Source organism: Ursus maritimus, unplaced genomic scaffold (genome assembly GCF_017311325.1).
Source record: "Ursus maritimus isolate PB19 unplaced genomic scaffold, ASM1731132v1 scaffold_7, whole genome shotgun sequence".
Lineage (NCBI taxonomy): Eukaryota > Metazoa > Chordata > Mammalia > Carnivora > Ursidae > Ursus > Ursus maritimus.
The window spans coordinates 67,462,005-67,487,695 of NW_024426885.1; the positions used below are offsets into that span (position 1 = coordinate 67,462,005).

The 25,691-nt window shown below is 53.9% G+C and overlaps 1 protein-coding gene across 3 annotated transcripts in view; it reads right to left on the reverse strand.

The window, feature by feature from the left end:
* Positions 1-25,084, reverse strand: part of CUNH1orf198 (chromosome unknown C1orf198 homolog) — a 61,679-nt gene extending 36,595 nt beyond the window's left edge. For all 3 annotated transcript variants that reach the window (XM_040624136.1, XM_040624135.1, XM_040624137.1), the window contains exons 1-2: positions 24,703-25,084; positions 11,030-11,080 (exon numbers count right to left, since the gene is read on the reverse strand). In XM_040624136.1, the coding sequence (XP_040480070.1) occupies positions 11,030-11,080; positions 24,703-25,044 (393 nt within the window). In that variant the 5' untranslated portion in view covers positions 25,045-25,084. The remainder of the gene's footprint in view (positions 1-11,029; positions 11,081-24,702) is intronic.
* Between the last annotated feature and the right edge of the window lie 607 nt (positions 25,085-25,691).

Genomic DNA, 25,691 nt, shown 5'->3' on the forward strand with positions numbered 1-25,691 from the left:
CAGCCGCGGGGACCCAGCCCACCCACCCCTGCCTGACACACCGTCTTCACAGCTGCTACGGACTGTGTGTCTGTGTGGCCCTCGAATTCACACGCAGAGGCCCTAACTTCCGAAGTGATGTATGAGGAGGTGGGGCCTCTGGGAGATGATCAGGTCACGAGAGTGGGGCCACCACGATGGGGTCAGCGTCCTTGTAAAGAAGAGACACAAGAGCAATGATCTCTCTCCCACCATCCAAGAACACGGTCAGGAGGAGGCCGTCTGCCAGCCGGGAACCCCACCACACGGGCAACCCGGACCTTCCAGCCTCCACAATCATGAGAAATGAATGTCTGTTGTTTAAACCCCCCTCCCCCATCTGTGGCCTTTGTCATGGCAGCACGGGCTGGGCGAGACAGTGTGTCCTGCGGAGGGGTCCTCAGGGGAAACGCTCCCACTCAACGGGGCTCTGCAGCTCTCACCTCAAACCCCGTCCCATAAGCCCGGATGCCATCACCCACAGAGACCACAGGGCCCACACTGCACCTCAGTGTCCCAGAAATGCATTACTTGATCCATGGCTGCTCAGCGCAGCGACCTTGAATGACGCCAACGCTGTGCTGGAGGACACAGCAGGAGAGGGGAGGACACCTCAGCCCCCGCGGCCCCACACAACACGCTGGGGCATGCGGCCTCCCAGGCTCTGCGCAGCAAGCGATGTGTGGCCTCCACCATTTCTACAATCCATCTTGAATGTGCCTCTCTTCCTCCCTACTTCTCCCTCAGACCCCCTTCTTCTTCTTTTTTAAATAAAAGCAATAAAACTGTAATACAGAGGGTTTGGGAATTAGAAAAGAAGTCATTCGTAAGCTTTCCTGCTTCCGTAACCACTACGTTTCGTATTTTTGTGTCGCTGTTTTCATACATATATTTTACGAGGTTGCGATTCTGTTAGGCATATAATTTGGGGTATTGCTGGGGCGCCTCAGTGGTGTAGTCGTTTGAGCATCCGACCCTTGATTTTGGCTCAGGTCATGATCTCGGGGTTGCGAGACCAGCCCTGCGTTGGGCTCCATGCTGGGTGTGGAGTCTGCTTAAGATTCTCTCTCCCCCTCTGCCCCTCCTTCCCCCTCTAAAAAAACAAATAAGTCAATAAATAACTTGGGGTATTGTTTTTTTCACTTAATCATAAGCACCCTCGTGGTGTTTAGATCCATTATCTGTCCTGGGTACAAGCTATTTCATGGAGGAGCTGTCCCACCAGCTCCTTAACCACCGATTCCTAACGCACAATCGGCTACTTCTCATTCAGGCTGCCGCCACCGTCCTCATGCACACAGCTCTTCCCCACGTGGAACTAATGTCTTCAGATACCTTTCCAGAAGTGAAACATCAAAATGCAAAAGCTTTAAACCTTTCTTTTTATGGTTCTAGATGCAAACCAGCCGATCTGTTTTTTGGAGCCCCAATTTCTAACACCACCAGTGACACAGCAAAGTGTATGTCCAGTTATTGCTTCCACGCGGAAACAGTAGAATTTAAAAACTGTGCTAACGTAACACACAAAACATGGTTCTTCATGACTTCAGTGCGTATTCCTTCGCTCAGTTTTACACAGAGTGCTCGCCCAGACTCTCACCAATGGGCACGGACACGTTCGTTAGGGGAGGATGAAAACATTCCTTTTCCCGAGCCACCTGCAGGCCCTGAACCCAGAGGACGGCACGTGCTCTCAGCCTGAGACTTCTCCTCAAGCCCGGACCCTGACGGCCAGAGGTCTCTCCTCAAGGCTCAGAAGACGAGGTGCGACGGGAGCACGAGACACTAAGTTTAAGTCCTGGGCACAGGCTGCTCGCTGTCGTAGGGAGAAGACGTCGAAGCTGGAGCTCCGCCCACTGCGGCACCCTGAGTGCATCTCACGTGTTGGGCACTTACCCTTCCTGTTGGGCTGGGTTTTAAAAAAAAAATGTTCACTCTTACAAATGAGCAAACGGAGATCTGGAACAATTCAAGCAAACGTTCCCAGGTCACCAGCCCACCAGGTGCCGCTGATGTCCACCTGGATCCCCCAATTCCAGGCCTGAAGCTGTGCTGGGCACCACGCTGCGTATAAAAGCCACCGGCCAGCAGGGATGACATCCACATAAACACCAGAACGCCTCGACCGTGGCAGGATTCTGGTAAGTGTGATAATGATCTCATTTGATTTTTAAAGGGCTGTTTCTGAACAAACCACTCGAAGTACTCTGTGTATTTCCGGATTCCACAACAGAATACAGCGAGACTGTGGGCATAGAGATGACATTTTGTTTAAATAAGCAAGTTGCTAAAGATACCTCGGGAGTGGAGACCAAGGCTTAGAACAAGAGTTGACTTTGATCTGGAAATTGCAGAGTAAGGAAGGCACTTAAAACTGAGCACTTCATCAAGCCCCAGGCTTTTTTAGGATCAGCAATTTCTCCAGTGGGATCTCTGCTCAGAAGCCTCTGGAAGGCTAGGCTGAGCACTTGTGTACGTGGAGGGCAGCCATGGACCAAGCCAGGGACGCTGCAGAGAGGAGGCGGTCCCGGTGGTTCCCAGGCTGCTTCAGGCCATCGCTGGCAGGGCCCCCAAACAGCACCGGCTGGACGCGACAGCCTTGAACAGACCGAAATGAAGGACGCTGTGCCAAGGCTCCTTGGGCAATCAGAGACGAAGTGGCAAATCTCAGGGGACAGTGTCGTCTGGTTAGAGGAGACAGCTATGCTGACATTAGTGGCTACTTGGTTTGGGAGCTTTGGGGTGAAATGGGGAAAAAACTTACAGAAGAAAAAAAGTTCTAGCACATCTGCTTTGAAGCCTTTTTCCCTGGATATACGTTGTTTTTAATTTTGCGAAGAAAATAGGACTACGCTCTCCTTCTCAAACACAGTCCTCCCTGATCAGCAGCGCCGGTGCTGGGTCTTCACCCAGCAGGAAAAGGGTCTGTCATTTGTATTCCAAACACACGCCTGTTGGGAAGGGGCAGGGTGGAAAAGAGCAAAGGAGCAAAGGGTCCCCCCCCATCTAGATCTCATCTCACTCAGCTTCAAAGCAGGAACTCCAGCAAAACGAGCGGAGCAGTGTCTGGGGGAGAACAAGGCCATTCCTCCCAGGACTGTACCCTCCTCTGGGATCGCCCATCCTGCCCTGGGGGTTAGCTGCCAAGGTGGCTCCAGACAGGGGGAACAGGGCCTCCGACTCATCTTCAAAGACGTGGAGTCTGGCAGGTCCTAGACAAGGGGCACCTTCCATTTCAGCGCCACACGCCATTTCAAAGGAGGCGTTACTGCTTTTCTCTCCAGCGACTCGCCCCTCCAGGTTTCCTCCCTGCCAGCCACCCCGTTGCTCCCCTAGACCAGGGCTCCCAGGGCTGCTCCTGCGAGCCGTGCTTCCCCCAGCTGCCAGACACCCAACCGGGACACTGACACGCACTGCCCACCCCCCTGTCCCAAAGCGGTCACCTGCCCTCCAACCCACTCCTCCTCGGTAAACGGCAAAACCACCCACCAGCCACCTAACCCTGAACCTGGGCTTTTGTCTTTTTCGGTAAAAAAGGGGGAAATAACCATTCTTGCCTTGCTAGACTGCCAGGAAGATTAAACAAACAGATGCCCCTCAGGGTTTGCGTCTTAGACCAGCGCCTGGGGCATAGTAAGTGCTCAGTAAACACAAGCTACTTCGCTATTCTCCTCAGTTGTGCGTGAGGCGTCAGCAGTACTCCTAGTGGGGCCCCCTGGGCTCCGGCTCCTCTGGCCCGGGGTGTGGCGCCTGCTGCCCGGAGCTGTAGGCAGTGTCTACGCCGGAACAGCAGAGCCGGGGGAATGCTAGTCCGGAGCCCCCATGCTGAGTGCCCAGTGTCAGGCCACGGAGTCCAGGCTGCAAAGCTCCCTACAAGTATTGTGGCCGAGCCACCGTCCTGTCCTGTGGACTCTCCCAGAGCCTGCTGTTTGGGACTGCTGGGGACTCTGTCCCCCTGCCTTCCACCATGCCTTTGAAGGTCACAGCATATCAGAGGATCTGCAGGATGGGTGGGAGGGGTGCCCTTCGGACTCTGGAATAATAGGTCAGTGAGCGGGATGGGGACACCCCTGCCTCACGGAACTGACAAGGTCTAACAGGGGGGCCACTTCTGGACCCTGCGATGAGCACTGCAAAGTGGAAAGACAATGAAGTTCCAGAGCCCATTTTCTTACTTCTGGAAAGAAGGCCGAAAGCGCTGCTGGGAAGGGAGGTGCTGCCAGCCCCGTCCCCCAGCGCGGAGCAGCACTGAGCCGGGGCCCAGCAGCGGACGCTGTGTGTGAGGAGCAGCGGAGGGCCAACGACTCCAGCTCGGCCGCCCCGGGTGCAGACAGGAAGTCGGGGTGGGGGGATCCGACTCCGCGGTCTCACGCCATCCTCGAGCCGGGACATGGGGGAGTCGTGCTGACAGCCCACCCCGAACGTCCCCGGCACTAGCTGAAGCCCTAGGAAGGAGGCACAGGGGGATTTCGTCCGGCCAAGCCGGGACGGGGCGTCAGTCACCCCATGTGGGGAACTGGGTCTCACAGCTGGCCACGTCCGTTCTAAAAACAGAAAGACCACAACTGAGCCCAGTATCTATTTTTACACCCCACTCACTGGAGAGGAATGTGTAATATTTCAGCAAAGGGGGAGTGCACGCAGCCAAAACTAACTGTTTGGCTTGGCAGCGTCCGACAGATCTAAATTGTTGAGACAAAGCCTGCAGAAATGTTGTCAGGAAATATAATAGTTTACTGGAGCAAATCTGAATAAATCCACAAACCATTTAGCATCTCGTCTCCCCACCTCCTCCTCCACAGAAGGAAGAGAAGGGGAAGATATGCAAAACTTTCAGAGTCACAAAACTAGTAGAAGTGGCAGCCCGACAGGAAAGACACAGCGTGACTTGGCCACTGGACACTGGGAATGTCAGACCCTGGAGGCAAGTGGGGGGCAGCAGGCCCGGTGGACTCCCCAACCCAAATCCCAAGGCACAGGCTTGGACCAGGGGCTAAGTAACATCCTCCTATACTTTTCCCAGGGAGCAAGGGGACCTACAGACACGTGGACGAATCCTGCTCTGGACCACAGTGCCCATATGTCGGGCAGAGTGAGCCTGGGGAAAAGCCAACAGATGGTGGGTGCATAGGGGCCCAGGGGCCGAAGTTATAAGGTGGCCTCTGCCCTCCAGGGGCTTGTCCTCTCACGGGGACAACAGCAATGCCACGTTTTCATCTAAGAGGCGGCGTGGGGGCTACAACACAGGTTATGCACAAGGCCCGGATGTCTAGTCCACACCCCTTACCTTATGCCTTGATTTCCTTGTCTGTAAAACGGGGTTGTAGGGAGGCTCACACGGGGGAAGGCACCAAAAGTGCTCAGCACAGATGGGGGGCATGGGAGCCGCTCACCACTATGATGGGGAGAATCGTAAGAACCTGAGTTTGCAGCCAGTCTGGAGGACAGGCCGGACCTTCACGAACGGTTGGGGTGGGGGCTGAGCAAAGGCACTGAGGCAGGAGAGCACAGTGCCTGGGGGACGGGGCCGAGGGGCACAGGACACAGCAGCAGGAAAGACCCCCCCGGGCCAGAGGCACAGGGCTGGGGCCTCTGGGCTGAGGGAACAGACACATCACTCCACACTCGGAGACCCGGGAAAGGTCAGAGCACCACAGGGATCAGCTCTGGGTCTCAGGAAGGTGAGCTAGGGACAGCACAGGGGGTGGGGGGGAAGGAGGAGGGAGAGCTGACTGCTGGCCAGAGATGGGGGGCCTCGGTGAGGAAGGCCAGGAGACCGCAAGGACTTAGGCTCTGACGGGGGGACACAGGGCGGCTCTATGTAACCATGCTTCTCCAACTCTGGCGGGCGGTAAGGAGGGACAGCCAAGCAGAGCCACAGGATGGAGGCCAGGGCCTCCCCTATGCACAGAACATCCTGACAGAATGCCCTTCATGCAAGCCCGGCAGAGCCGAGCTCCACTCTCTCTCCGTTGATTGAAGCTGCCTGCCAGTTACTGTCTTCTCTGAGCTCCTCCGGGAATGCTGACCCACGGCAGGAACAGACACTGACCTCCCAGGGCTGGAAGAATCCAATGTGTGTGCCAATGCCTGACTCAGGGCACAATGCACAGGACATGCGACATCGTTCACTGACTTTTCAAAAATTCAGCACAAAGGCTCCTAAGTGCTTACTCTCCTTCCCAAGGAAGGAGCTGGAAGGCCTCCCTACTCCGGAAATGGTCCATACTGGCCCTCAGAGACCTTCTTATACGAAAGGAATCAAGGAACTGATCCCCACAAGCCAACTTACCATCCCCAGATAGGCAGTGCACACTGGGAGGGGGACCAAGACGGACAGAAAGAAGCCAGACAGCCCGGGCGGGGGCAGGGAAAGGGGAGGCACAGTGTGTGTGGGGGGGAAGGGAGGTGTCCCTAGAGTCCAGTGACCCAGCAAGCGCCAGGGCCTGACCTGCCTCTGCAGGCATCTCCTCTAAATTCCCCAGCCCAGACCCACTGGGGAATGTCAAGAATCCTCTCTGCTCCCTGCCTCCCTCTCTGGAGCATTCCAAGTGCTAAGTTCTTTCCTCTTGAAACAGCAGTAGCATGAGAGAGGAATCCACCGTGGGGGCCCACAGGCACCCCCCCAACTAGCTCACCCCCCAAGCTGATCGATGAGTGGGAAAGATGACCACCACTCACCCCCAGCTTCCGTGACGGAAGAGGGCAGAGAGGCAGGGGCTCTGGGCAGGTCAGCCTCAGAAGGAGGTGACACAGGTGGGCAGGATGGGCTGCAAGACGAAGCACGATTCAGAGAGGTGGGTGAGTGGCTGTTACAGACCTTCTGGCACTTGTGCAGCCCTCGCGGGTTCTCCTGATCACAGCTGCGTTTCACTGGCGCAGTGACCCCAGGTCCCACGCACAGGGCCAGCTCAGTCTCTACAGGTGGAACAACTGCGGGCTGGCCTAAAGGAAGGAGTCCACAGAGAGGTACGACAGTCGGCCAAGCACCCCCAAATCCCTGGCATTCTCGGTTCTGCCAACAGCCATGACCTTGGGTCAGGCGTACCCTGGCCTCAGTTCATCCATCAGGGGCTAAGAAGTCAGAGCAGAGGAAGAGCTGGGCACTTAGCTGGCACTCACTGACCGTCTGATGAACTGGGAGCACCTGGCTGCCTCAGTGGGTTAAGCATCTGACTCTTGATTTCGGCTCAGGTCATGATCTCAGGGTCCTGGGATGGAGCCCCGCCCCGCCACGAGCTCTGCACTCAGCAGGGAGCCTGCTTCTTCCCTTCCCCCTGCCTCTGCCCCTCCCTCTGCTCAAGCACACTCTCTAAAATAAATAAATCTTTCAAAGAAAGAAGGAAGGAAGGAAGGAAGGAAGGAAGGAAGGAAGGAAGGAAAGAAAGAAAGAAAGAAAGAAAGAAAGAAAGAAAGAAAGAAAGAAAGAAAGAAAGAAAGGGAAAGAAAAAAGAAAGAAAGTCTGTTGAACGGAACAGATGGAGGAAGGCAGGAGCCTGTATCTACCAACACGTATATACATACGTCTAATGGGAAAAATGACGGAAGGAATGTGTTGCGGAAGCTTTTCTCCTGCATGAGTTTTGCCACCAAATGAAGCCATCCACTCACTGGACTCTTTTTCGAGTGCAGAAGTGTTTACTCATCTCTGAGCCTTAAGCAGAACGTCTGACAAAGACTGGGTGTATTATAAATGTCCACTGAATTTCTGAAAAATCGATGAATGATGTCATAGAGACTGACTGGAGAAGGGAGGCTACCAAGGGCTGGGGGAGGGAGGGGGAAGCTGTTTAAAGCGGACAGAGTCTCAGTTTTGCAAGACAAAGAATTCTGTGGATAGAGGGTGGTGATAGTTGAACAACAATGTGAGCATAGTTGATACCATGGAACTATCCACCAAAAAATGGCTAAGATGGTAAATTTTATGTGTAATTTACAATTAAAAACAAAAAAATAGATAATGGATCAACAATTGAATGAAAGGACCCAGTGTCATGGCTGCCAGGGTGTAAAATCCTATCTGAAAAATGCCTACATGTTAACTACACTCAAATTCAAAAATTGTTTAAATAAATAAACTGCTGTAAATTCTCTGCAACTCACCATCAAGAGCTCGGATTTATTCCCTCACACCTTGAATCCAGGCTGGACCGTGCCTCGATATGACCAGCGGAACAAAGCAGGAGTGACACTGGGTGATTTCCCAGCCTAAGCTTCAAGAGGCCCTGTAGGCTTCTGCCTTTGCCCCCAGGGGACTCTTCCACCACCACGTGAAGCAGCCCAGGCTGGCTCGCTGGCAACTCAGGGCGCCCGCGACACCCAGCCCCAGCTGCACCCAGAAGGAAGGTTATCCTGGAAAGGCCAGCTCCCACCGGATGGCTGTCAGATGACAGGGGAGCCATCCCGGCCAAGGCCAATGGGAGAACAGCCACTGAGCCCTGCCCACACTGCTGAGCCCCAGCATCGTGGGCAAATAAACGTCTGCTTTGGTCCATGAAGCTGTGGGGTGGTTTGCTATGCATCAACAGATGACTGACGGAGAGAAGAAGGCGTCAAACGAGGGAGAGCAAGAACCCGTGTCCAAGCCCCGAATTCTGCACCTGGAGATCAGAGCTGCCCCGCCCCGCCTAGAGCCACTTCTGTTTGCAGCTCTCCTAAGAGGTTCTCACCAGTCTGGAGGTCCCCAGGCAGAGCATGACAGAGCCAGGGAGGCAGGGCACTCGAGTTAAGGCTGGGGAGGTTCTTTCTAGAACCCGACCTTGACTTATGAAGACAGTGTAGGGACAAGCCTCTCTGCTCTCTGGACTGCTATTTTGCCTCTAAAGGTTCTAACACTCTACCAGGTAAGTCCGACCTCAAGGGATCAAACTAAAAGGTGAGGACCCGGAGTGAGCCTGCTAGATGGGGAAGCAAGCTGGTGCTCTGCTACAGCACCTATTAACTTCTGGAGGCTTCCCAACCAGGTTCCTAAGGGACTCGGCTCACAACTGTGGACACTTAGCACCAGCACAGGTGTGATCCTTGATCCTGTTAGCTGTCCTCGTTCTCGAGACACCTGGGCCCAGGCTGGCCCTGAGCAGCTGAGCCCCGTCTCAGCACCCGCCCCAGCCACGGCCCATCCTTGTCCCAGAATGTCGTCTGCAGCAAGTTAATAATAGATGGAATGTCCCATCTCGCAAATAGCAGATTAAGGAACATTTCACAAGGTAAATTCTTAATAGAGCAGATATTCTCAGGGGGCACAAGATGGATTTAGGACTTAGGACATTCTAACTCTTTTGACCTCTGTGCCTTTATCACCGTGATACCATCAAACAGAGGACCCAGTCCAGGACAATCTGGGCCACTTTCTGGGTCACTGCATCCCAGGCTGTTCGGTTCCAACCTGCAGAGGGTCTATCTGCCTCTTACCACTAGGGATCACCTGCACGCCTAGTGCTTCTCAGTTACCCCGGGGAGCCCATCTGAGACTGAGGCCCCGGCTGTCTGCCAGTGAGCTGATGTTCTCGCTACCCACCCACAGCTTCCCTTCCAGTGTGACTGGACGGGGTTCCTTGTTGGTCGTAGGGGCTCCTGTATTTCCAGGCTGCTCCTTGATATCCTTCAAGCAGCGTCCAGATCTCTAGGGAGACCCCAGCTTCCAGGCACACCATTCCGCTCATCCCGCCCTCTGCAGACACCTAGACAAAAATGACACGTGCGCGACGAGGTGTTTGCATCTTTACTGTAGGGTGTTCGGGACCCCACGTGGCGGCACACGGGAGGCAGGAGGAATCCGCACCCACCAGAAGAACACTGCACTGATGCCACGTTCTCTCAAAGCCACCTCCTGGTTGTCCCGTGAGGACCACGTCACGCTCTTCCCCGTCCCCAGGATGGCTCGGGTCACTCAGCACCATCAGCAGCCGCTCACCAAGCACTGCCCCCATCCACCTGAGCCTGGCCAAATACTTCATTCTGAGACACAGGCCCCCGTGTGAGGGCCTCTCAGGTGTCTTGCAGACCCCTCACTGCTCTGCCCTCACTCTGACCCACTGTCTCTGCAGGCCCCCTGGATGCCCACTTCTGCTGAGATAAGCGATGTGGGCTCAGCGGAAAACCAAGCGCAAGCCCTGGCACTTCAAAGCCCTGATCTGACCTCAGGTCAAAGCCCTATTCCAGGCACTCTGCTGTCTTCGTCACCTATTACGGGATGAGCCCTCCAACTCACAGCACCAAATGTTCTAGAATCCTGGTCTTTTCCCTTCTTTCCCTTTCTGCCTTTTGGTCCTTTCGCTCCTTTGCAACTAGAGAGGCTAGGGGAAATGAATTAAAATCAGTTAAGCTTGATACTGCTATGCAACTCTGGCAATAATAACCATCAATAATAATGATATTGATGATAATGATAGTAAACAAGTGACCAGGAGTTAGCCGTCCCGACCGGGCTGTGCTCGATAACACCTGCCCATGGGGACCCACGGCCCCTTCAAGTCCACAGGGTGCAGAGTCTTTCCCTATGCCTTTCACCCCAGGCTCTGGCGCCTTAGAGCTGAATCTCCCCAGATCTGCCGTGTGGTCTCTGCCCCCGCGTCTCTCCTGCCCCCACACCTACCCAACTTCCTGGCTGTTCTGAGTTGATCTTAAATAAAACCAGCGGTCTCCCCCGCCCCAAAAGCTTCCCTCTAAGCTCTGCCTTAGAAAGCACCCCCACCAAGGTGCTGAGTGCTGGGGGGGCAGAGGAAGGAGCAGAGAAAGCCTCTGACGGGGCTGACCCTGCTTCCCCAGGATGGCTGGGATCCTCGTCCAGGGCACCTCGCCCCAGCTGGCAGTACTGACGACCACTTTAATCCCATCACGACCCGACACGGGTCTCCTAGCCATCACAACTGTCTCCCCTCCCGTCCTCCTCCACCGGCAGCCGGGCAGCGGGGCCTCTGCCTTCTGAGTCCATCAAGTGCTGCAAGAAAAGGAGAGAACCACGCGATTCTCTTTTAAAAGGACAAACAAATCCAAATTTAATCCAACTTACCCTCGTTTCCCAGGAGAAAGGGGCAGAGTGCTCATCTTGCCAAGTTATGTCCTGAAATAAAAATTCAAGAATAAACGTGAAACACAAACCCAAACATACCCCGTGCAAACACCCACCCGAGGCCGCGGGGGAACCGAACTTAGGACTCAGCCCAGCTCCTGGCTCGGAGCAAGCCTGATGTTTGCTTCGCACAGAATTTGCTGACCTTCACAGTCTGGCTTCTCCCTCATCTTTCCAGTGGTGGCGGCCAGGCATGTCCCGGGGCGCCCTGGCCAGAGGGACACTCACTGCCCGTGTGGGAGGCCCCGCGGGGACTCGATGATGGGGATGTGGGCGGAAAGGGAAAGGGGCTTTACAGGCTTGAGCCTCAGCTCTACCAGCGACTGCACACGAGGCCATGATGGGAAGAGGGCGGAGCCCTCGGAGCCTCAGTTTCCCTGATCTGTAAGGGGAGAATCATGCTTCCCTTGCAGGGTTGTGGTGACGATCAAATGAAGTAACAAATGAACAGAATGCCAGGCAATCAACCTCCAGCCAAGCCAAGGCAGCTGCGTCCCCGCCTCCCCCCCGCGAGCCCCCCAGAGATCGGAAAGGCGCTGTCGGCAAAGTCAATGAAGAACGAGCCCATTGAATGCCAGTGCCCACTTGGAGTGAGAGCTCTGACACCGTGCCCACCCCCGCCAACAGAACATGATGGAAAGAGCCCTTCAGAACGGTAACCGAGAATCTGACCGTGGCTCCGTTAGGTTCTGCTCACTGGCCTGAACAAGAACGGGAAAATCACCTTTTCTTGGCCACCCCCTCTGAGCCCCCAGCCATCGTCCTGTGCCAGCAAGTCTCTGGTCTGTGCCTAGCTTCTACTGGGGATATTCTCTGAACCCCAAGTTGGGACATACTGGGCGACGGACTGAACATGGAATAAGGTATTTTAAATTGAGACGGTCATTCCACAAAGCACCCCAGGGAAGTGAGGTCTTCCTAGTCCCCAGAGGTTGGAGATCGGGCTCTGCCCCCCTCTGTAAGGCACAGGGGGTCTGCAGAAGGCCAGCTCTCGGAGCCCTCGCCATCCCCGCCTTAGCCTTTGAACTCGCTTGCCTCGGCCCCTTTGCTCCTGGCTGCCGGGAAACACTACAAATGAGAGGGAATGTGGGCCACTGCCCTCCCATTTGGAATTCCAGCTAAACACAAGCTACATCTCAATTTACAAACTCTGTCCCTCCAAAAATGGAAGTGGGCTGCCTGGAGGAATGTTCGAGAAGGAGCCCTTGTGATGAGAGGGAGGCCATCGGCCCAACCTCAGCTGTGGGGGCTCCTGGGTCCAGTCCAGGCCGTGTGTGTGCTGGGGGGCACCGGAGCATAGTGCGGGGCTACGTGACCTGAAAGTCTCCAAAACTCTGTGAGCTCAGGACCGTCTAAGTTCCTCTCCGAATCATAAAACAAGAAGGACTTTGTTTCCACATGGGGAAAGTGAAGGAGCCTATATGTATCATTTAGTCTAGATTTGGGTCTGAAGGACAAAAGTAAAGGGAAATCAACTGGCAAATGTGCTCTTTTAAAAAAGATTTTGTTAATTTATCGGAGAGAGAGAGCACGCAGATGCATATAAGTAGGGAGGGGGCAGAGGCAGAGGGAGAAGCAGACTCCCCCCTGAACGGGGAGCCCAACACAGGGCTCGATCCAAGGACCCCGACCTGAGCCAAAGGCAGACACTTAACCAACTGAGCCACCCAGGCGTTCCTGTGCTCCTTCTATCCAGACATGGGACGGCCCAGTGGCCACCTCAGTGGACAGAGGAGGTGTGTGGAGATTAACTGGGCAGGTGGAGGCAGGGGAGGGGGCAGACCCAGTGGCCGGGGCACACTGGAGCTGGATCCCCTCATCATGTGCTATGATCTGTCCTTAAATATTAGTTATGCAGCTGAAATCGGCAAAAATTAAAATAAGGCTTTGCAAGGAAAATAAGCATGGGACTCAGAGGACCGGAGACCAATCCTGGAGCTCAGTAAGCACGCAGTCACCAGTGGTGGCAGCCCGCATTCGCTAACATTCCAAGGGAACCGCAGACAGAGAGAGGGTCACACTGTGATTTCTCCCAAACTTGGTGTCAAGTCAATAGTCTTTTGTTTGCTCCAGCAAGAAACTCAGTCAAGGGGCAAATTCCTTAGATTTCTGCAATTCTGAGCTCATAAAAAATAATAAAACGCTTAAGAAAAATAAACATGCCAAGCAAAAATGTTACTGGAGCGCTGATGTCAGCCGTGGCCGCACACTCCAGCGCTGGGAACAGGCTCTCCAGGCAGCTGGATGCAAAATGGGACCAGGACAGCAAAGTGTCAGTGCGTCCACAGTGTTCTCTTTCTTCTTCTCCCACGATGTCCAGCAGACAACCAAACATGGCCAGGCACACGCTCGTGGATGCTCACATCTGCTTTCTGCTGGGTGGCCCGAAAGGCTCCCCCACCTGCCATCCTGGTGCCCAAGATCTGAAACTGTCAAGGCACCAAAACACATGTGCTGCTTAGACCACAGGATGTCAGGGAGTGGGCTCTGATTCGGCCAAGAGTCCTCACAAATTCCTCTCCATAAGGGACGCCTCTACCAGAGACAATGCTGCACCTCTCTGGAAATTATTTCTTCTCTGGAGCATGGCACAGAAAGAAGCTAGAAATCACTAGATCCCAAAAGCGCAGGACAAAAGCAGAGTCACGGGACATACAGCCCCTGGAAACCATGAGAGGCCAGCGCAGCATGTGGGAGGCTCTGCGCTTCCCCCACGTGGCTCCAAGGACTCCAGGATGGACAGGCACCACGTCTTCTTTCCTCTTAACATCCCACACGCCCTGACTTCTTACTGGAAAATGTTCACCCAACACAAATGTTCACCTCCTAGCAGAAAAAGTACTTAAAAAAAAAAAGAACATCTGTTCTCTGCCCCTGGTACCAGAATGCATATTCACACAAAATCTCCAGCACTTCACTTTACTATTTGGTAAAGAACGGATGCACAAGTGTGTTAAGATCTCTGGGGGCCCCAGACATTTGTACTTTTGGAGGCTGCAGCCAGAAGTGTGCTGGAGCGGGCTTACAGAAGTGGACTGTGAAATGTTAAGGCGTTTTTTGAACCTACTGTTAAAGACAGCCATTGTTAGAAACTGAGTTACACAAGCACAATTAAAACACACTGTATTACGGGTGCCTGGATGGCTCAGTTGGTTAAGACTCTTGGTTTTGGCTCAGGTCATGATCTCAGGGTCGTGAGATCGAGTTCCGCATCGGACTGTGCGTGGAGTACAGAATCTGCTTGAGAGTCTCTCTCTCCCTCCCCCTGTGCGCCTCCCCCACCCAAATAAAATACATAAAATCTTCAAAACACACACACATTGTATTAAAAACAAAAGTAATATACTCCATACCCTCAAGGGTGGTTATTACTACGGCAGGGACGTGGAGATCGGAGCCGTTGGAGCCCTCCTGCACTGCTGGTGGGAATGTGGGCAACAGTGTGGCAGTTTCTCAAAACAATTAAACCCAGAATTGCCACTTGGTCCAGAAATTCCACTCCTGGAGCTGCAGCCGCGAGAAGTGAAAGCAGGTACTTGAACAGACACCCACACACCAGTACCTGCTACAACATTCTGCGACGGAGCCAACATGTGAAAACGACACCGATGTCAGCAGCAGATGAATAAACAGAAGGGGGCAAATCCATGCGACAGAATCCTACTCAGCCTTCAAAAGGAAGGACATTCTGACACCAGCTGCAACTGGAATAAACCAGAGGACATCATGCTAAATGAATACGACAGTCACTAAAGGGCAAATATTATGTGACTCCACTTACTTGAGGCACCTAGACTAAGGCAAAATCATGGAGACAGAAAGCAGAATACAGTTCACCACGGAGGGAGAAATGGGAAGTTATTGTTTAATGGATTCAGAGTTTCTGATTGAGGTGATGGAAAGTTCTAGAAACGGACAGTGGTACTGGCTGCACAGCAGTGAGAATGTACTGGATGTCTACTTAAGAATGGTTAGAATGGTACATTTTATGCTATATGTATTTTCCCACATAAAGGAATCTGAAAAGGCAACAATACTGCATAAGCCCAACTGTATGACGTTCTGGAAAAAGCAAAATTACAAAGACCGCACACAGATCAGCAGTTACCAGAGCTGAAGGGAGGATTTTAGGGCAATGAAAACACCGTACTACCGTAGCGTAGTGATGGACACTTTTCTCAAACCCTCCGAACGGACAACATCAAGAGTAAACCCCAGTGTCAGCCATGGACTTGGGCAATAGCCATGTGTCAATGCAGGGTTCATCCGCTGTAACAAACGTCCCACTCTGGTGGCCGATGCTGACAGTGGGGGAAGCTGGGCACGTGTGGAGGTAGGGCTTTGCCACTAGCTTTTTCTGAGAACGTAAAACTGCTCACCACACACCCTGCTCCCCCGTGGGCCCCAGGCAATCGGCTGGGGCTCCAGGTCAGGGCACCTCGCCCTCACTCCCGGCAACCCGACGTTCAACAGTTACCAACACACCCAGGCCTGCGACCGAACACACCGAAATTCACCACATTCGACGTTAAATGTAAATACTGCAATTAAATTTTAAACTGATTTCAGTCATTTTGCTTTTGAAATTATTTAGTTACAAGCAACTCATCTATAATGGGTTATGATTCCTCTGTACCAGTCCTGACTCTTCCAAAATGACTCTACAGTGAGAAACTATGGACTTCAAATGGATTTCAAAGACAATGAAATCTTACAAATATTAACCTTCCCTCTTCATGAACTGGATTAGAGACTACTGAGCATTTATTCTTGTAGAACTTGTTTTCCGCTTTCAAGGCCCGGCGGGTGAATTTTATTGTTGCGTCTCAAGTGTGGGACCGCGAGCCCCTGGGGACAGCACTGTCTGCGCTGGCTGCCCCGTAGGTCCCCCACGGGTCTGAGCCAGAAAGGAAGCCAACCCAGAGGCATGGGCTTCCTGAGGGGACCTCTGACCTCCCACTGCCCAAAGCCAGGCCACTAGCAGCCAGCAGACGGGAAGCAGCCCCCTTCCTGGAATATTCCAGGCACCTATTTCGGAGACCCTGCGGCATGTTGGGGAGTCCAGCCTTCACCCTGGGCCTCTCTGAAGGCTGCAGGCCTGTCTGTCCACCGCCTCGGCTTGAGCAAACCACACCTTCCCTGTGGATGCCCTCCCTGCGGCACACCTGTCCCCAGGTATTCGGTGGGAATGGCCCCTTCCCGGGCGCTTCCTGGTGCGGGGTTCACGCAGGCACATTCACAGACACCAGACTCAAGACTCCCTCAAGGGGGCCCGTACCTTAGCCGTACCCTAGCTATTCCAGGCCAGGCGGTAAATCGGCATCGCCTAGGGTGCCGTGGTAACAGGCCGAATCCGTAGGTCCCGCCTGACCTAGGTTTACACCACCAACTCCCTAGGTCATTCTAGAAGGCAGCCCTTCCTCTGGGCAGCTTCCCCAGTTCGGCCCCTCCCACGACGCCAGGCCCCTTTCCATCTGCACGTTGTGAGTATGTGGCCACACAGCCACACCGGGCTGCCTGTGCCTGTGGACCTGCAGGGCTCGGGGACCCACCTCTGCCTGCGCGGTCCACCCCACGTGCAGAGGAGCCCTCGGTCAGTACTGCTAGGTAGCTCCCGTCGTCCCCAAACAGGGACTCCTACGAAAGCAACCCAGGGTCCAGACAGCTCTCACGAGAAGCCCCCAGTTTCCCAGGCCAGCGCTCTCCCCCTCTACTTCGGAGCGGGCAAGCCCACGGCCCTGGGCACTAGTACCATCGGCCAAGGTGAATTCACCGTCTCCTAACAGGCTGCAAGGCTCCAGCCGAAGGAGAATCACATTTAAAAAGGTTTATTTCTGGATTCTTGCCAGCATTCAATGATTTCATACAAGACAGCTGCAGCTGCGTTCCTAACAAACACTGCGGCTCAATCACAGTAAGTACGCGACCACCAACAGTCCACATGCCCACCTCCCAGGGTCATGACATCCTCCGAAGGTCGGGCTAGGGTGCGCGGTTGGCTAAATGTCGGTGCTGGCAACAGCTGGAATCCCAACCACGGAGCGTCCCAGCCACAGATCGGAGTAATTCCGAAGCAGCGTCAGGATCCTGGAGCCCTGCAAGGTGCTCACTGGAACCGTAAGTCGTCACCATACTTCTGAAGTCCATCAATGACAGGACTTTCTAGCTGACAGATGGTGGCATCTTGACTGAAATGTCAGAAACTTAAGGAGCCCCTGGGCGGCTCAGTCCGTGAAGCGTCTGCCTTCGGCTCAGGTCATGGTCCTGGGGGTCCTGGGATCGAGCCCTGCATCGGGCTCCCTGCCCAGTGGGGAGTCTGCTTTTCCCTCTCCCTCTGCCCCTGCTTGTGCTCTCTCTCTCAAATAAATAAAATCTTTAAAAAGGAAAAAAAAAGGTAAGAAATTTACACTGTGAATACTGTAAGTAAGAGAAATCAGGCTCAGACAGCAGAACCTGGAGAAGGGGTCAGAAACCCCCCGTGCTGCTGACTGTCACGGCCCCCCAGTGATGTCAGGCACATCCGGCGTGGAGCACACTCTCCCTGGGTGGCTGTTCAGTGCCCGTCTCTGCCTCAAAGCTGCGGCGGCGCGGTCAGAACAGGTGAGGCAATCCCACGCCTTGGTACTTAACCCAACACGCTGAAAATTTACATCCACACAGAAACCTGCACACTGACGTTTACAGCAGCTTCACTCATAATTGCCAAGACTTGGAAGCCACTGGGATGTTTCGGCAGGTGACTGGATAAATACACGACGGGAGACACAGACGATGGAATACGATTACGAGCTAAAAAGAAATGAGCTACCGAGCCCTGGAAAGACACGGAAGAGCCTTCAGTGCATATGACGAACTGACAGATGCCAATCTGAAAAGGCTACGTCCTCTAGGCCTCCAACTATACGGCCTTCTGGACAAGGCACAGCTACGGAGATGGCACACAGGCCAGTGGCTGCCGGGGTGGGGGATGGGAGGGATGAAGAGGCAGGCAGAGCACCGAGGGTCTTGAGGGCAGTGAACTACTCTCATGGTGGATACGAGTCATTGTGCATTTGTCCGGACCCACTGGACGCGCACACCGAGAGGGAACCCTCATGCAGACCGCGGACTCTGGGTGAGGGTCATGTGCCGATATACGCCACTCTGGCGGGGTGGGGGGGGGGTTGGCAGCGGGGGAGGGGGGGAGGGCGCGCCGCATGTGGGGGGATGGGAGTATACAAGAAATCTCCGTACTCTCTGCTCCGTGTGGCTGTTAACCTAAAACTGCTCTCAGGAACGAAGTTTACTGAAAAACAAGGCAGGGGAGTGAGGAAGAAGACTGATTAAAATATGCCCTTTTTTTTTTTTTTACCAACTGCTTCTTTTTAGGGACTTTCATTTATATATTTATGAAATCGATGCTTTTCCCTCTGACGTGTAATATATTTAACTCTGCTGAGACAGGAGGGTTTCCAGAAATGCAAGGACGAAGCTGCAGGCCAACAAGAGAAAAACAGCCAGGACTGAACTAGCAGGCAGGCTGCACCGTGAATACAAATTCAGGAGCTGTGGCCCCCAAGGCCAGGCGGAAACGAAAGCTCCGTGCCTTGGCAGTAATGGGAGCGGGGGTGGCGGGGGGGATGAGCCTTCTGCCTAAACAAACAGAAAACGAGTAGGATGCTTAAACAAACAGATCTGACCTTCGTTTGTTTTTTTGAAAAATGGATTTTTTTCCTCCGGTATTAAAGGAATCTCTTGCTTAAGAAAGTGACTCCGGTCAGCGAAAGGGTCCCAGATCTGCCAACATGCTTCTCAGCTCTGCCCCATCCCTCCTTGCGTGACAGTGAATAAATCATTACACTTCTTTCCAAAACCCCTTCCGTGGCAGCCCCTGGTTGCCCTCCCACAGGAGCCAGGGAGGGGGCCTGTGTGGCTGGCTGCCTTAGCTCCCAGGGCTCACCTGTTCAACACCCTTCCTCCCCTTCGTGGGGTAGCAGGCGGGTGCTACTCTGGGCAAAGAACCATGGGTCCGAAAGGAGAAGCCTGTGGGGAGGCCCTGCAGCCTCCCCCTCGCAGCCCAGGGAAACAGATATGGGCTCGAGGCCACGTTCTCAACTCCTGTCCAGAGCCAGGGCACAGAACCCCAGATGCAAGGACACGAAAAGCAACGTGAACCCGCTCATCTTTTCTAAAAACTGCAGGGCTCTACCAGACGGAAGGTGGGAATCATAATTATACATTCCACTTTCCTTAAAAAACAAATCCAGAATACTGAGAAAGTAACTCTCAAATTTCTCCTCATTTTTTTGCCAAGGGCTGAAAAAAGGAAAGGCCAAACTGCTCAAGTGGAAGGGGAAGAGGTGACCTCACGTGGGACAGGTCCTGTGTCAGGACACCATATATCCAACCAAACTCAAATCTAATGAAGAGTTAACACTCGAGGAAAGTTCTGGAAGGATACGACCAACTGCTTCACAATGCTGCTTCTGCAGTGTTTGGATCTTTTAACAGTAACATACAGATACATTATCTTGTATATCTTACAGCAATTTAATTAGTTTATTTTTAAAAGACAAACATCTAGGGGTGCCTGGCTGGCTCGGTCAGAAGAGCGTGTGACTCTTGATCATGGGGTCACTGAGTTCCAGCCTCATGTTGGGTATAGAGGTTACGGAGGTTACTAAAAAAAATAATAATAATAAACTTAAAAAAAAAATCTAGGCTGGCCAGCATGAATCCTAAGGAAGGCAAAGCAGGTCGTTTGCAGGCGGACCCAAGGATGCTGAGTGGGGATAGCAGCTCAGCAAGGTTTGCTGAACTGGAATATTCCATCCTGACCTCCCCCCCCTCCTGAGGCACCCTCAGATCACTTCAGGGAAAGGCACTTCAGCCAGCTGAGGGCAAGAGCTGGATGGGAAGCAGGGCTGGACCAAGCCACGGGCCCACCGAGGCCTGCAGAAGGAAGTGCCGGCTTCAGGCCATGCAGAGGGTGTCAGGGAGTCAGGGAGGCCGAGGCTCAGCCCCAGAGAAGGAGGTGAAGGCAGAGAAGAGCAAGGGAGCAGCCAGCCAGCCCCCAGGTCCCTGCAGGAGGGGGAGGGACAAGGACGCCTGAGGAGGGACACTTCCTTCCTACAGCAGCTGGTCACGCTAAGCTGTTGAAGAGGGGGCGGAGCTGTCTGGCTCCAAGGCCCAAAATTTCTGTGTGCTGTCGCACGCAAGAGCCAGATCAGGGTCCCTGGGGGCTGGCGTATGGCACATGGCAACACCCTTCCTGCCCAGCTTCACCTACCTTATGGGAGATGGCAGAGACACGTAGGTCCGGGAGAAGTAAACACACCAAATTTCCGGGGTTACCTGCTTACAGCCTGCAACACATCTCTAAAGATTCAGCTTTGGGGTTTTTTGGGGTTTCATTTGTTTGTTTGGTTTCCTATTTGATAACAGGAAGCAGCAGAAACAGACTGAGTGATCTCTAAAACCTTCCAAAATGAAAATCTCCCATCTCCCCGAGTAGGCCATTCCCAAAACTTTAGTGCTGAAGGAAGAATGCAGGGAAAGTCAGACCTCTAAAGGCAGCTGTTTGCAAACATGCCTTCATGTTCGTACCAAATACCAGAGCCACTCATTTCACGGAGGAAGACCTACGCCCTGAGCAGGCGGCGCCTGGCTGGTAGCACAGCCAGGAATGGACGTCAGGGCTGGGGACCCCAGGTGCTCCTCTTCTTTCGCTAAGAGAGAAGTATTCCACCCCAGCCGCTCCAGATTCTCTGCACAGGAGTTACTTGGGGACATGATGGGGGGCAGGAGGGGTTGGTGACCTTGTGATGAAATTGTAATAAGATCATATGTTCATGGGGTAGGGGGGCTTTTGAAAGGAGCTGGTGAAGATTACGGACAGCCTAGGCAGCCCTAAAGCTAGAATGCCTCTAGTTTCTAATGTATTAGGCTCTGAGAGATATTCTCTGAATTAATTCCCAAGGAAGGAAAAACTGAAAACGGACAGGTCCCCCCGTGGCTTCAAGGCACAAAGGCAGCCGATCTCCCTCCACACCAGGCTGGTCGTCCCAGATCTTTTTGCTGTACAGGCAATGAGGGTACAAATAAACACAGATCCCGCGATGTCGCACCTGTCCACACAGAGCGGTCCCACCAGAGGCAAGTGTGATGTGCGAACGGAGCCCTGACAAGTCATGGCCAAGATCGACGACCACCAATATGCAATCGCGTTTCTACTTATTTGTTCCTTAACATAAGAAAGACTAGATGTTGGTCACATTTGGAGGCTATACTTTCATGATCTGACTTAAAATGTGGGCTACAAAAATATTCCCAGTGATGGGGAGAGGGTATTCAAAGAAACAGGTGATACCCTTGCCCTTCAGGGAAGCTGAAAGGGGGTGGGGGACACAATCTGAGGCTGATGTGACTGGTGATCCGGAGACAGGCCACACCATGGCCATACTGCGGACAGAACAAACCGAAGCTTCAAATACGTGCCCCAAGGCACATGACCAGAGGCCACCAGAACAGAGCTCCTTCTCACGTGGACAACTCTGACGGGCCAACTGCAGACTTAGCAACAGCAGAAATGTATTTATTTCATGATAATGATTTTCGCAAGTGGGAACGGAGAGACTCGATAACAACGCACTTGACGCCTGAACGACACAGGGGTTAGGGACACCTGTACACTTGAAAATCCACATGTCACTTCTGACTCCCCAGAAACTTTACCGACAACTTACTGTCGACCAGAAGACTTACCAATAAGATAAGCAATCGATTAACAAACATTGTGTATGTTATGTGTATTTACTGTATTGTTACAATAAAGTAAGTGAGAGAAAAGAAAATGTGTGAAGAAAATCATAAGGAAAAGAAAATACATCTACCCTACAATTCTTCACCCCAAAAATCTGCATACAAGTGGACCAGTGCACTTCAAACCCGTGTTGTTCAAGGGTCAGTGGCATTCTTAACCACGAGCAGCTATAACCGTCTTTTAAGCCCATAGGCCCTTTGTGGACGTGATCTTGACCAGCATCCCGTCAATGCTATTCCCGTCGCAGAGCCCAGAAAACTGAAGCTCAGAGAGGTCTGTGATTTAGACACAGTGAAAAGGCCGGTAGATGGGGGAGCCAAAACTCAAACCCAAGACAGACTACAGAGCCCAGGCTCCTCCCACTATAGCCTTAGGAAACGCACTTAGAACCCAGCATATGGGGTGGTCCTTCGTGGAAGTACTCAAGAGGCTGGCGCCTACTCGTCATCTAGAGTCAGAAGGTGGCTCCGGAGAGAGCTGATTCACCCGAAGCACCCATGCGTCAGACGTCTGTCTGTAGCTGCTGGGGGTGGGCAAGCTGGAGGGCCCAGGAGAGCACTCTCCATTCCACGATTGGCTGTGAAGGCCCCTGGGACATCAGAAGACAGCTCAAGTGGAAAGGACAGAGGGCCCTACTCAGTCTGGTTTAGGGCCCTCTTGGAAAACCTGGGCCACCTATCTGGGCCACTCCATCCAGCAGCCTCGCCAGGGGTCACCCCCCACCCTGCCGTTACCTATTGCCCCTTGTGTCCAGGAGCCAGCCCTCCTCCATGAACAGCCCTGGGCATGAGACCACCAACTACTTTGGTGTCAACCTCTTGCCAGGTCTGGGGACATGCATTTTAAACTCCCTCGTGCCATTAAACCACACAGCCACTGCAGGTCAAAACAGACCACGGGTCATATTCTAAGTACCTCTCCTCGAAGTCAGTGCCCTCTGTCCCTCTGCCATCTGGTTTAAAGTTGGTCAGAGGCATTCCAGGGCATGCTCTCAGCCCGTTTTGTAAAGCTGAGTTCAATTCTGAAAACCGGGGCTGGTCTGTTCCTGGATCGGCAGGCAGGTACCACAGTGAAGAGTCCCGTTTGCTTTTAAATCACATCGGGCTCACGGATCCAGAAAGAGCTTAGTCTGGCACCCGGTTCAGGAATTTGAGTACAAAATTAACTTGGCCACATCTTTCCTTATCAGTGATACTGAGCCCTTATATGGCAAGAGTTTTTTGATGATGAACAGGCATGTGGATATTCTTAGCTAGACACCAGGCTAAGGAAAAATGACAGTCACTCTTCAACATCTGTAAGTACTTACAGGTTTACTTCCTCTCCTATTTACTTACTCATGACTTTTCCAAAGTAGGGCTGCTTGCTTTTTCATCACCCAAATCTGAGCACAAACACTGCAAAGGTCTTTATACAGATGCGGATTTTTGCACTGAAAATGCTTTGGCCCTTAAATACATTTTGAACCTATATTTTCAACCCCCCAGTTTACCACACCCTTGTTTTTCCTGGCAGAGCCTTCCAAGTTTAAAGTCCAATGGAGACTTTTCTTTGAATTCTGTCAGAATAAGGCAATGCTGGCAGCATATTTCTGTCCTTCACACACCCCTCACATTTAAGTGGGTTTACGACCACAAACATCTTGTATTAATAAATGTCTCAGCACACCCAAGCCTGAAAATCAGCTTTAAAACTCAGTGTTAACTAGAATCCCTTCCACAATCCACAATGCCCTGGGAAAAACTCACCAAGCCCAGCTCCCCTCCTGCAGGCTCCCAGGGTTAAGAAAGTGCGGGCTTCATTTGTATACTTCATTTTTATACTTCTTGCTCCTTTTGACTTTGCCCTTCATAGTAAAAGTTGAGTGTGAAAGGCCAGATTCTAATGGCACAAAACAGTGCAAATTCTAATGGCATCAAACGGGTATCAGTGAAACAAAAAAGAAGAAAAAGACCAAGTTTCTGAGCAGCACTGAACACTCAGGTCTTTGTGATTTAGAAGGGGACACCCCTGAGTTTTTTCTTGTATGCTTCCAGCATTTCTCCCATCTAGAAGTGTAGGAACCGCGTCTAGATCAGAGACCCAGACATGTCCTTATATGTAGCAAAGGCTTGCTGGCGCCCATTTAAACTCATCGCTTAGTTTTTTGATGAAAAAACGGGGCTCCATGCGCACCCCCAAACCAAAGCTGCACATCGTACTCACCTGTAAAACATCTTAGGGAAACGTCCTAACCTTGGAAGGCACCTCTTCCTTCTCTTTATCTTGCCTGACAATTTCTCTTGTCCCATACAGCTCATCACAAATATTATTATTAATATATACAATTTTCTGAGTGCCATCCAGGGCAGGCACGGGGTGAGTAGTATCATCTCCGGTTTACACCGGGACAGGGGAGGGGCGGGGAGAGAAACTGAGGCTCTAAGAGGTTAAGTCACCCATGGCCATGGAGCTAAGGGGCAGAGTGGATTAGAACTCAGGCTAAAATTCCTTGGGGTTTCCAACCTGGTCCGCCTCGCCTAAGAGCAGCCGCCTTCAGCTGCGGGGGAACTCTCTAGCTCCTGTGCGGCCCAGCGGAGCAGGTCTACATGGAGGGTTTTTAAAGACCTCCTCCTCACCGCGATTCTCAAATTCCCTCTGGGGAGCCCCTAGCCCCGCGCCGGCGGCCCCGGGACGCCCCTCCCGCCCACTCCCGTCCCCGCGCCTTCTATTCCCCTGCCCGTACCCGCGCGACCGGCGGGCAGGGGACACCCGGACTGGCCGCCTCGGGGCGCGGAGAGGTGAGAGAGTCCCCGGCCGCGCCCGCACCTACCTCGTCCCCGAAGCGCACCACCTTCTGGCCCGTGGGCCCGCGCAGGCCGGGAAAGCGCGCCAGCTCGTCGGAGTCCCCCAGGTCCCCAGGGTCGCGGGGCGCGGAGACGCCCGGCCCCACCAGGCACCGGTCGATGATCTCGTCCTGCTGCGCGGGCGGCAGCCGCGCCCACTCGGGCCCGTACTTCTCGCGGATCTTCTCCTTGTCCTGCATGATCTTCCTGGCCATGGGGCTCAGCGACGAGAAGTAGGTGAAGCGCTTCCGCTCCCGGTCGTCCAGAGGCCGGTTCCCGCTCATGACCGCCGAGCGCGAGGCCGCGATCGCCGCCGCCATCGACGCCATGCCCGGCCTGCCAGCCGCTCCCCCCCCTCCCCGCGCCCCTCCCCGCGCTCCTCCCCGAGCTGCACCGCCCCCGCGGCCCGGAGCCCCGCCCCCACCCGCCCCGCCCCCCGAGCTAGGCGCCCTTCCGCCCCCGAGTCCCGCCCCCGCGCCCCACGGCCTCGGGAACTACCCTCCGTGCCCGCACCGCGGGTATCCCGCCCTCCCCGACGCCCCCGAGGACCCTGCCTCCCGGGGCCGCCCACCCTCGGGAACTCCGCCCTCCGCACCCCGACCCCGGGAACCCCGCCCTTCGCGCCAGCCCAACCCCGGGAACCCCGTGTACCCGGACGCCGAGTACCCCGCCCTCCGCAACCTCCCCGCTCCGGGGAGCCCCGCGACCCGCAACCCCGGTACCACGCCCTCCGCTCCCCGACCTCCGAGGATCCCGCCCACCGAGTCCGCCCAACCACGGGAACTCCGCCCCCGAACCCGCCCACTCCCGGGAACCCTTTCCCCGCCCCCACCCAGAGCCCGCCCACTGCCGAGAACCCCACCTTCCACGCCCCTCTCCCGCGTCCTGATCGCTCTCTCGCGTTCCAGCCGCTCCCCCACTTTTCAGGGCTCCCCTTGGGCGGCTCAGGAAGTGACGGACGCGCCCCCCAAGTCCG